Source organism: Lynx canadensis, chromosome A3, assembly GCF_007474595.2.
Source record: "Lynx canadensis isolate LIC74 chromosome A3, mLynCan4.pri.v2, whole genome shotgun sequence".
Lineage (NCBI taxonomy): Eukaryota > Metazoa > Chordata > Mammalia > Carnivora > Felidae > Lynx > Lynx canadensis.
In genome coordinates, this window is record NC_044305.1 from 27,103,561 (window position 1) to 27,116,338 (window position 12,778).

The 12,778-nt window shown below is 41.3% G+C and overlaps 1 protein-coding gene and 1 pseudogene across 1 annotated transcript; one reads left to right on the forward strand and one right to left on the reverse strand.

Moving 5' to 3' along the window:
- Positions 1-6,850: 6,850 nt before the first annotated feature.
- Positions 6,851-7,042, reverse strand: LOC115509657 (cytochrome c oxidase subunit 7C, mitochondrial-like). Its single transcript, XM_032592739.1, has one exon. The coding sequence runs from the start codon at positions 7,040-7,042 to the stop codon at positions 6,851-6,853; it is 192 nt and encodes a 63-aa protein (XP_032448630.1).
- A 1,749-nt stretch (positions 7,043-8,791) lies between these two features.
- On the forward strand, positions 8,792-10,980 carry LOC115509658 (annotated as a pseudogene).
- The last annotated feature ends 1,798 nt before the right edge of the window (positions 10,981-12,778 follow it).

Here is a 12,778-nt window from a genome sequence, read left to right on the forward strand (position 1 = left end):
CACATGCATCGGGGCGCCTGGGTGGCGCAGTCGGTTAAGCGTCCGACTTCAGCCAGGTCACGATCTCGCCGTCCGTGAGTTCGAGCCCCGCGTCAGGCTCTGGGCTGATGGCTCGGAGCCTGGAGCCTGTTTCCGATTCTGTGTCTCCCTCTCTCTCTGCCCCTCCCCCGTTCATGCTCTGTCTCTCTCTGTCCCAAAATAAATAAAAAACGTTGAAAAAAAAATTTTTTAAAAAAGAACACATGCATGGATATGGTACAAACACATATACATGCACACACACACACACACACACACACACACACACACGCACGGAATATTACTCAGCCGTCAAAAAGAATGAAATCTTGCCATTTGCAACAATGTGGATGGAGCTAGAGTGTATTATGCTAAGTGAAATAAGTCAATCAGAGAAAGACAAACACCATATGATTTCACTCATATGTAAAATTTAAGAAACAAAACAGATGAACATAGGGGAAGGGAAGGAAAAATAAAAGAAAATAAAAACAGAGGAGGCAAACCAAAAGAGACTCTTAAATATAGAGAACAGACTGACGGTTGCTGGAGAGGAGGTGGGGGGAAGGGCTAAATGGGTGACGGGCATTAAGGAGGGCACTTGTGATGAGCACTGGGTGTTATATGCAAGTGACGAATCACTAAATTCTACTCCTGAAATCAATATTATGATATATGTTAACTAATTTAAATTTAAATTTAAAAAATAAAAAAAAAGATTAATACTGCATGATCTCACTTATATATGAAATCTAAAAAAGTCGAACTCAGAGAAGCACTAAGTACAATGGAGGTTGCCAGTTGCTGCATGGGGGAAATAGGGAGAGGATGGTCAAACTTTCCCTTGTACAATTAATAAATTTGGGAAAGCTGGGGCGCCTGGGTGGCTCCATCGGTGGGGCATCCGACTTCGGCTCAGGTCATGATCTCGCGGTCCGTGAGTTTGAGCCCCGCGTCAGACTCTGTGCTGACAGCTCAGAGCCTGGAGCCTGTTTCAGATTCTGTGTCTCCCTCTCTCTCTGCCCCTCCCCCACTCACGCTCCGTCTCTATCAAAAGATGAATAAACGTTAAAAAAAAGTTTTTTTAATAAAAATAAAAAATAAATTTGGGAAAGCTAATGTACAGCATGGTGATTTTAGTTAGTAATACTGTACCGTGTACTTGAAATGTGCAGAGAGGAGATCTTAAGTGTTCTCACCACAAACAAAAAAACAGTATCTATAGGAAGTGACGGATGTTTTAATTGGCTTGATCGTGGTAACTTCACAACATACGTGTGTATCAAACCCTCGTGTTGTCCACCTTAGATATGTACAATTTTTACTTGCCAATTGTACCTCAATAAAACTGAAAGAAAAAGAACATGTAAAACATATTCATTAAATTCATTAGAGCCAAGGGGAGGGAGGGGAAAGATAATAGGGTATAGAGTTAACAAGAAATGAATGGGTAAAGTAAGAGATGAGCCTTGCCCAGACCAATGAGTCTGTGTCACGGAGGGGTGCTGAATTCAATAGCTGAGATCGAAAACAATGGTGGGGATGAAAGGAGTAGACAACAAGTGATAGAGCAGCTCACACTGAAACCTAGACCAGCTGGGAAGATTTTGCCCACTCCTGGCCCCGGGAAAATCCGGAAGGCACAAGCCAGAGAACGTTCTCAATATGCTGCGAAAATTCAGAGGCCCGTTATTTTCAGGGAGGTTTTCCTACACTTCCTGGCCGTATGTAGCAGGCAACTAAGCTACCAACTACTTTGTCTTCGCCAGGTCTGATGAGGACACTGCAGACCTGCGCTGATATTCTGATAAAATTATCAGGCTTCCTGAGGATCTAAGGAAAAAAAGGTAAGACAAGATGCAGAGAGCGTACTATACGGTCTCTGCTGGGTGAAAACAAGCTGGCTTAAGAATCACATGACAAATCACCATTAATACTGTCAGTTGCTTCCCCTCTTGAGTGAGTCTGGGCCAAGAAAGGAAACAGAACTCACCGTGTTTCCTACCGTCTGACCTCCATCCTGAATTTCAGCTTTGAGCACAATCCCGGAAACAAAGGCATGACCATGGTGAAAGTACCACTGAGCTAATGTCTACAGATTCTACACATATATGACAAAGAAGCCCTTATAACTCCGGATTCCACATATCCAGGGTTTATCGCTGATGCATTCTAACTCTTGCAGAATCTGAGAATTAAAAAGGGATCTGGTGAACAAGATCAATAAATGGAAGCTCAATTCAAAGCCAACCCAGTGAACTAATAAGTGCTCTATTATAATACCGCAGGGAACTAAGGGAAGGATAGCAACCAGGAAGAAGATCTATAGAGAAGCAATACTAATAATGAGAGTATTTAAGAGTTATTGGACATTTTTAAAGTGCCAAGTACAGTACTGAGAACTTTGAGAATCTTACACACATTTTTGTAAATAATGCAACTGAGGTTTCAGTAAAACTGCTGAAGGTCACAGATAAGTAGTAGAACCAGGACTTGAATCCATGCCTGTCTAACAACAGAGCCCCTGCACTTAGTTGCCACACAACCCCAACTCCCAGCGACAACAGTTTTGGAGCATGAGCCCAGTGCCAGTTATATACTAAGGTACCTACATGGACCACCTCATCTTGGACTTTTAGCAACAGCTTAGAAAAAGCTATAAAGGACTTGATCGTGACATCTGCTAGTCACCCATTATAAAGAGGAAGAGGAGCAAATATGCCTATCCTAAAGGATTTAATAAACCCAAAGAACTTGGACAACTCCTACATTTGCCAAATTTAAGACCTGGTGAGTTCACACTTGGATTATTGCCTTTCTTTCTGGCTAACACACTGTAAAAGGAATTTAGGAGAAATGGCATTAGAGCACAGAATAGGAACCATGACAATGAAAGTACTTAAAATTGTTATTAAGAAACATGGGGCGCCTGGGTGGCTCAGTCGGTTGAGTGTCCGACTTCAGCTCAGGTCACGATCTCACGGTTCGTGAGTTCGAGCCCCGCGTCGGGCTCTGGGCTGATGGCTCAGAGCCTGGAGCCTGCTTCCGATTCTGTGTCTCCCTCTCTCTCTGCTCCTCCCCCGTTCATGCTCTGTCTCTCTCTGTCTCAAAAATAAATAAACTTAAAAAAAAAAAAAAGAAAAAAAAGAAACACAAGGGGCGTCTGGGTGGCTCAGTCGGTTGAGCATCCGACTTCGGCTCACATCATGATCTCGCGGTTCGTAGGTTCGAGCCCCAAGTCAGGCTCTGTGCTGACAGCTCAGAGCCGGGAGCCTCCTTCGGATTCTGTGTGTGTCTCTCTCTCTGCCCCTCCCCCACTCACACTCCGTCTCTGTCTCTGTCTCTCTCAAAAATTAAAAACACATTAAAAATTTTTAAAAGGAGAAGAAGAAGAAGAAGAAGAAGAAGAAGAAGAAGAAGAAGAAGAAGAAGAAGAGACACAATAGGGTATCCAGGTGGCTCGGTCGGTTAGGCATCTGACTCTTAGTTTCAGCTCTGGTCATGATCTCACAGTTTGTGAGTTTGAGCCCCACATTAGGCTCCACACTAGCAATGGGATTCTCTCTTTCCCTCTCTCTGCCCCTCCCTTGTGCTCTCTCTCTGTCTCCCTTTCTCTCAAAATAAATAAATAAACTTTAAAAAAAAGAGAGAGATGGGAAGAAAGGGGTTAACAACAGTCCTACAATCAATCTTCTCCCTTTATCAGGGATGCTCCTGGAAAGAAAGAAAGAAAAATAATAATGTTGACTCTATCAGATCCCCTTCTAAACATGCAAGCAGACCCGGAGAACTCACCAATAGCATTCACTAGCAGCAGTCTTTAGCTAACAGAATAATCTGCTCTGAATACATCTAGAATTGTTTCTAGTGAACAAACCTGGAATCTATAATTTATAAAGACATGGCTCCTTAAAAAATGTCATGCATGTATAACGTTATGTAATTTTCAGAGACTAAAATGGAAATGTTTCTTAAGGAAACATCCCCCTTTGTGTGATACGCTCACATGCATCACTTAGACATCACTCAGAAATCTCCTGCATTAAACCCAATCCACAGCTCATTCTAATGAGGCACATGGGAGCTGGGAAGTGACATGAACACCTGAGACTTTTGCATGTTTTCCCTGTGCTTCATAATTACCTGTATCCTTGAAATTGTTACTAAAGCTTAACACAGGAAAGATCTTGGATTCCAGTGAACCTGATTTGAATCCAATCAATCTTTTGTGTTAATCAGGAAAGAAAGCAAATATTGCTGTATAAGTATATTCATCTCAAAATTTTTCAAAAAACCCACTCTGGAAAACAGTATGGAGGTTCCTCAAAAAAACTAAAAATAGAAATACATACATTCCAGCAATTCCACCTCTGGGTATTTACCCAAAGAAAACACAAGCACTAGTTCAAAAAGACATATGTACCCCTATGTTTACTATAGCAATATTTACAATAGCCAAAATATGGAAGCAACCTGTGTTCATCAACAGATGAATGGATAAAGGAGATGTGATAGATTAGAGATAGAGATAGATAGAGATAGAGATACACACACACACACACACACACACACACACACACACACACAATGGAATATTACTCAGCCATAAAAAAGAATGAAATCTTGCCATTTGCAACAACGTGGATGGACTTAGAGGGTATAATACTAAGTGAAATAAGTCAGACAGAGAAAGACAAATACCATATGATTTCACTTACATGTGGAGTGTAAAAAGCAAGAGAAACAAACAACAATAGTAGAAACAGTCATAAATATAGAGAAACATAAAATTATGAAAAATAAAATCACAAATAATCCTTCCCAAAGATAAAGACCCTTAAAATTGGGGGTACATATCCTTCCAGATTATATTTTATGCATATATATGCATATGTATAAATACATATAACAAAGACTAGCTCATACTATCCCATAACTTTCCTTTCTCACTTAATTTTCACTCATTTTTCAAAGAGATCACACCAGCTTTTAATCTTGTAGGCCCTCGATTAACACTGTTTAAAGCTGCATGGAATTCTAATGTGTTATGTACCATAAATCGGCAAATTCTCTATTGATGGACATTTACATTTTCACATCCTCATTACGAGCAATGCTAAGAAGGAAATATAGTACTTAGACATCTTTGTGAACTTATCCATTTATTCTATGCGTGTTAATTCTGGGTCAAAGAGTAGCATAGTTTCGTTCTGTTTAGCTTTGTTTTAGACATTGAATATATATTGCAAATTGCTCTCCAAAATATACTGCATTGATTTAAACTCACAGGAACAGTACTCAGTTGTCCCTGTGTTGCCTCACCCTTACCAACAGTAGCTAGAAAGTGTATTTTCAAAGACTGGATGCTAGTCTTCCAGATATTCTGTGAGAACTCCGCAAATGTATGCAGTAGCCAATGAGACAGTCTGACCAAATCCTTTGGCCCTAACAGCGGAGATTTCTGCTTTATTTTACTTTATTACTTGCTCACTGCTCAACTTTTGATCTCATTTGAAGTCGTATAAAGATTAGAGCTCCAGGCAAGTGACATAGGTAGTTCTGTCCATCCACCCCACTGCACTGTCCCCAAACATGTCCCTATCCTTCAGGCATGAAGTTCTTGCCTCTGGCTTTTGCTGCTCCCTTGTTCCTGGCTTCAATGACCGTAAGTAACCTGGAATTCTCCATATTGAGGAGAGAGTGATGGAAGGGAAGGGAGATGAAAACAAAAGCATTAGATACATTTATTTTTAAAAGGAAAGAAAAAATTTAAGTGCACATCTATTTAGAGGAGCAGGAAGAAATGAATCAGAGAAGACAGATTTAAAAAAAAAAAAGCTAGACTTCTCTGAATATACCCTATTTGGAAGATCTGACTTTGGAATCATTTAAATATTTAACCTAATATAAGAATATCAAAATTTTTAAAGCAATCCCTAAAAATTAAAAGCAAAAGAAATAAAATTAAACCGTGTGTAGAACTGGTAGCATGACCACAAATAGAAGAACTATTTAAAGTGCTGGGAGGGGCGCCTGGGTGGCTCAGTCGGTTAAGCGGCCAACTTCGGCTCAGGTCACGATCTCCCGGTCCGTGAGTTCGAGCCCTGCGTCGGGCTCTGGGCTGACAGCTCAGAGCCTGGAGCCTGCTTCAGATTCTGTGTCTCCCTCTCTCTGACCCTCCCCTGTTCATGTTCTGTCTCTCCCTGTCTCAAAAATAAATAAACGTTAAAAAAAATTTTTTTTTAAATAAAATAAAAAAATAAAGTGCTGGGAGGGGCGCCTGGCTGCTCAGTCAGTAGAGCATGCGACTCTTGGTCTCGGGGTTGTGAGTTCGAGTCCCATGTTGGGGGGGTAAAGGTTACTTTAAAATAAAATATTTTTTAAAAATGTGATGGGAAATAATCATTCCCATTTTGTTTGCAAAAGGAGAAATGGGAAAAATAAGATACAAGTTCATCAAAAGGGTACTGTTTTGAGCTAAACCACTGTACGTCCATATGCGTAGAGTGATGTAAAATTAGAAAGAATCCTGAAGATCCACATTTTTAGATGTGAAAAGAGCTCTTGGACATATTAAATTGTCACAAGGAAGCTAAGGACCCATAAGTATAGAATGACACAATTATTTTGTATAATTTGCTCAATTTCATTGAGTAAATTTGGCTTTTTGTTCTTTTGGCATACAGTTCTTTGAATTTTGACATGGCTGTTTCTCATGCCTCAAGTTCATTAACAAACATACCGGGTATGTTGAATTCAAGCGTTTGGAAAGAGATCGCACCTCTTAAAATGTTCCTTTTCACGTCTGCTTAATGGATTACTTAAAACGTTCTTATTTCTCGAGCAGTCGGTGTCTTACTATAAACAAAGGTGCAGTGAATCCAGATCCAAAGTACACAGTCATCATATTTAGTGACCACCACTGGTTTTCCACTGAAAATGGCAAATTCTCCCCTGGACCCTCCTCAGAGTGGCTCCTACAGACCACAGAGGCTGTGAACCTCCAGATGCTCTGTCCCAACATAGTGCGGTTGGAAGCTGTGCAAAAGGCACGACAGACACCCAAGACGAAAGATACCGTAGCACCACACCAAGTCCCCGCCTCATTCCCCGGTGTTGAATTTTTTTTTTTTAATTTTTTTTTTTCAACGTTTATTTATTTTTGGGACAGAGAGAGACAGAGCATGAACGGGGGAGGGGCAGAGAGAGAGGGAGACACAGAATCCGAAACAGGCTCCAGGCTCCGAGCCATCAGCCCAGAGCCCGACGCGGGGCTCGAACTCACGGACCGCGAGATCGTGACCTGGCTGAAGTCAGACGCTTAACCGACTGCGCCACCCAGGCGCCCCCCGGTGTTGAATTTTGACACGTTTAGATTCGTGTAACCACCGCCACAAACAGAACATACAATAATAGCTTCATCACCTAAAAAATACCTCTTTCTATTCAAACTCTTATCCCACCACAACCCCCAGCAACCATCGATCTATTTTCCATCACTGTGGTTTTGCTGTTTCCTAGGATACCCGCTGAATGAAATGTTCTGTGACTGGCTTCTCTCACTCAGCTTGTCTTTCAGGTCTATCCAATTTTCCATGTGCATCAATGACTCATTCTTCTTTCCTGCCGAATAGTATTATATTCTAGAGATCTAGTACAGATTTTTTTTTCTCCTTTCACTCATTGAGATCATTTGGGTTTTTCCAGTTTAGGGCTGTCACAAATAAAGTTGCTATAAACATTTGTTTATAGGTTTTTGGGTGGTCCTAGGTTTTCATTTCACTAGGGCAAATACCCACGTGTAGGACTGCTAGGTCCAATGGGAAGCTGATGTCTAACTTTAAAAGAAACTGACAAACCATTTTCCAGAGTAACTGGGCCATTTTGCATTCCCACCAGCAATTCAAGAGATACAATTTTTTCCACATCCTCGCCAGCAATTGGTGTTGTTGGGATTTTTATTTTAGCAATTCTTATTAACATTGTTTTAAAATATTTTAAATGTTTTGAATGTTTTAAATGTTTTGAATGTTTTAAAAATTCACAGCTGGGGCGCCTGGATGGCTCAGTCGGTTAACTGTCCAACTTCAGCTCAGGTCAGGATCTCGCCATCTGTGAGTTCAAGCCCCACGTCGGGCTCTGTGCTGACAGCTCAAAGCCTGAAGCCTGCTTCAAATTCTGTGTTTCTGTCTCTCTCTCTCCCTGCCCCATCACTGCTCACACTCTGTCTCGCTCTCTCTCTCAAAAATAAACATCGGAAAAAAATTTTTTTTAATTCATAGGATTGGGATGCCTGGATGTCTCAGTCAGTTAAGCATCCAACTTCAGCTCAAGTCATGATCTCACATTCATGAGTTCAAGCCCCACATCGGACTCCACACTGTCAGCTTCTCTCTCTCTTCATTATTCTCTGCCCCTCCCCCTCTCATGATCTCTCTCTCTCTCTCTCTCTCTCAAAATAAAAAAATTATAGGATTAAAAGATATTATATATTATTTATGTAATTGACACAAAACACAAATACATAAAGGGAAGATAAAAATAAGCATCCAATACAAGAACCTATAGGAAAAACATCAAAATTAACTTTTTGGAACTGAAAGAAAGGCATATACATACTGAAAATAGTTTGCTACACACCCAAATCCTCCCTTAAAGCCAACAGCAAGCAGGATAGTGTAAGGGCAAACACAAATGAAAAAGATGAGCCTTGCCTCACTCGTCTCCGATGGCCTGCCTTGCTGCCCGCACGCCCTGCCACTGCCCTGCAAAAATGTTTCAGTTACCTGCAGTCTTTTGCCAAAGTAGGCCAGGGTCCAGGGCACTGGCTCCTCGTCTCACTCGGGCCTCCAAAGATACAAAATTTGGTGCAGATGCGTGAGTCTTAATGCTCCAAGGTATACACCTTTTAGCGGATGTTGTAGCCGTTACTACGGGGCCAAAGGAAAGAACAGTGATTATTGAACAGAGTTGGGGAAGTCCCAAAGTAACAAAAGATGGCAGGACCGTTGCAAAGTCCATGCACTTAAAAGATAAGTATCAAAATATTTGCCCTAAACTTGTTCAAGATGTTGCCAATAACACAGATGAAGAGGCTGGCGATGGCACCACTACTGCTGTGTCCTGGCACGCTCTATTGCCAAGGAAGGCTTCGAGAAGGTTAGCAAAGGTGCTAAGCCAGTGGACGTCAGGAGCGGTGTGATGCTAGCTGTTGATGCTGTAAGCGCTGAACTTAAGAAGCAGTCTAAACCTGTGACAGCCCCAGAAGAAATTGCTCACATGGCTAGATTTCTGCAAGTGGAGACCAAGAAGTTGGCAACATCATTTCCGATGCAATGAAAAAGGCTGGAAGAGAGGGCGTCATCACAGTAAAGGTTGGAAAAACATGAAACGATGAATTAGAAATTATTGAAGGCATAAAGGTTGATCGAGGTTATATTTCTCTGTACTTCATTAACACAGCAAAAGATCAGAAATGTGAGGGGCGCCTGGGTGGCTCAGTCGGTTGGGCGTCTGGCTTCGGCTCAGGTCATGATCTCACGGTCTGTGGGTTCGAGCCCCGCGTCAGGCTCTGTGCTGACAGCTCGGAGCCTAGAGCCTGCTTCGGATTCTGTGTCTCCCTCTCTCTCTGCTCCACCCCCACTCATGCTCTGTCTCTCTCTGTCTCAAAAATAAAAATAAACAGGGGTGCCTGGGTGGCTCAGTCGGTTGAGCGTCCGACTTCGACTCAGGTCACGATCTCACAGTCCGTGAGTTCGAGCCCTGCGTCGGGCTCTGTGCTGACAGCTCGGAGCCTAGAGCCTGCTTCGGATTCTGTGTCTCCCTGTCTCTCTGCCCCTCCCCCGTTCATGCTCTGTCTCTCTCTGTCTCAAAAATAAATAAACGTTAAAAAAAATTTTTTTAATTAAAAAATAAAAATAAACATTAAAAAAAATAAAAATAAAAAAAGAAATGTGAATTCCAAGATGACTATGTTCTACTGAGTGAAAAGAAAATGTCTAAAACAGAAAAAAAAGAAAATTTCTAGTGTCCAATCCGTTGTACCTGCTCTTGAAATGCCAATGCTCACTGCAAGTCCCTGTTCATAACTGCTGAAGATGTTCACGGAGAAGCTTTGAGTACACTTGTTTTGAATAGGTTAAAAGTTGGTCTTCAGGTGGTAAGCAGCCAAAGCTCTAGGTTTTGGTGACAACAGAAAAAAAATTGCTTAAAGACATGGCTATTGCTACTGGTGGTGCAGTGTTTAGGGAAGAAAGATTGACTCTAAATCTTGAAGATGTTCAGCTTCATGACTTAGGAAAAGTTGGAGAGGTCAATATGACCAAAGATGATTCCATGCTCTTAAAAGGAAAAGGTGACAAGGCTCAAACTGAAAAACGTATCCAAAAAAATCACTTGAAATCAACAGTTAGATATCACAACTAGTGAATATGAAAAGGAAAAGCTGAATGAACATCTGGCAAAACTCTCAGAGTAGCTGTGCCGAAGGCTGGGACAAATGATGTTGAAGTGAGTGAAAAGAAAGACAGAGTTACAGATGCCCTCAATGCTCCACGAGCTACTACTGAAGAAGGCGATTCTCTGGGAAGGGGCTGTGCCCTGCTTTGGTGCATTCCAGCCTTGGATCCAATAACTCCAGCTAATGAAGATCTTCAAAATTCCTGCGATGACCATTGCTAAGAATGCAGGTGTTGAAGGATCCTTGATAGTTGAGAAACGTATGCAAAGTCCCTTAGAAGTTGGTTATGACGCTATGCTTTGGAGATTTTTTGAATGATGGTGGGAAAAGGAGTCACTGATCCAACTAAGGGTGTAAGACCTACTTTACTGGATACTGCTAGAATTGCCTTTCTGTTAACTATAGCAGAAGTCGTAGTCACCGGAATTCCTAAAGAAGAAAAGGACCCAGGAATGGGTGGAATGGGTAGACTGGGAGGGGGTATGGAAGGTGGAATGTTCTAATTCCTAGAACAGTGCCTTACCATTATTAATGAACTGTGAGAGGAAACTCAAGGCAGGGCCCTTCAACAATAACTTCAGAGAATTCCACTGGAGGAAATGACTGAAGAAAAGTCTGGCTGGTGTTTAAGAAAATCATGATAACCATCAGTTACTGGTTTCGGTTGACAACAAATTCTGATTTACTGCCGTCATTGTCCATGCTCACAAAGAATGTATTTTGTGCTTTTGAATAAAAAGAGGCATTTTTACTACTATGATGTTAAAATCGGGATTTTCATACTTGCCATCACCAGATGAAAAGTTAAGGAGCAGTCTTTCTGTGGAGAGCAAGAATAATTGTGTACAAAGTAGAGAAACAGCCAACTATGTGGCAACTTTTGTGTAATGAAAATTTGTTTAAAGTTAAAATAAAAAAAGAAAGAGGCTTAATTCTCCCTGTTAGAGACTTATTACCCCTCCCCTCCCTTTTCTTAGAGCATTTACTTTAGAAAACTTGTAAGTTCCTTCTCTTTCTTTAAAACATTTTCTATTATTTTTTAACGTAAATATTCTTCTTGACCACTTTACAACCCAGGAATGTCTTTCTCAAAGACCTGGGAGCCACCTCTCTGAAATGTAGTCACAGTTTTTGTGGGTAGGTAGGAGCCTAACTTCAGCAGCTTCCTCAGGCTCCTCGCTCTAAGTTTCAAAACTACCACCTGCCACAAGGATATGAGAATTTTGTTTTTCCTTTGGGTGAAACCAATCAGCAAACACAGAGAAGCCACTCTACGTATCAAGTGAATCTAGGATCAGCAATGTGTGACAAATGGTACTTTCTGGTCCTCTTCAGGGCTAGGGAGTGTTTGTCTTGAGAACATGTCTGTAATGAGTTGTATCTTCTTGGCTATAGAAATGGGTAAGATTTTGGTCTTTGCAATCTCTTAGCAGATTGTCTACGGTATGCATCACATACCGGTTTAATGCTTATTTAGTGACAAAACGGTTTTCTTTCTCTTGTACGTCTGTGGGGAGGTTTTATGGGTTGAGAAGAGATTTTATTTTTAATTACATTCCCCCCAACAATAGCAAATACATACACACATGTGCATGCACACACACACACACGCACACACAGAGATGACATCGTCAGCAAAACTAAGTGAAAAAAAAAAAGAGTAGAAAGAAATGGAAGTGAAGAAACAAACAAAAAAATGAAAGTGGGCTACACGCACAACAATAAAAGCACTAACATGTGCCCCGACATGGAGAAAATCCCGCCTTGGATGTAAGATTAACCCAGTTGTTCTCAAATGTGGTCTCTGAAAAGGGAGCCCTTGTGCATTGTTGGTGGGAACGTAAACTGGTGCAGCCACTATGGAAAACCACATGGAGGTGTTTCAAAAAATTACAGATAGAACTACCATTGATTCAGCAATCCCACTTCTGGGTATTTATTTGAAGGAAACAAAAACACCAACTGGAAAAGGTATCTGCACCTCCCAGTTCACTGCAGGGTTATTTACAATAGCCAAGATAGGGGAACCAACCTAAGTGTCCATCGATGGATGGATAGATGTGGTTTACATATACAATGGAATCTTATTCAGCCATAAAAAGAATGAAATCTTGCCACTTGCAACAGCATGAGTTGAGGGTATTATGCTAAATCAGAAAGAGAAAGACAAATGTTGTATGATCTTACTTATATGTGGAATAAACCAAACAAAAACCAAGCTCACAGACAGAGAACAGACTGATGGTTGCCAGAGGTGGGAGTGGGCAAAGGTGGGCAGTTTGCCAGAGGTGGGTAAAACGG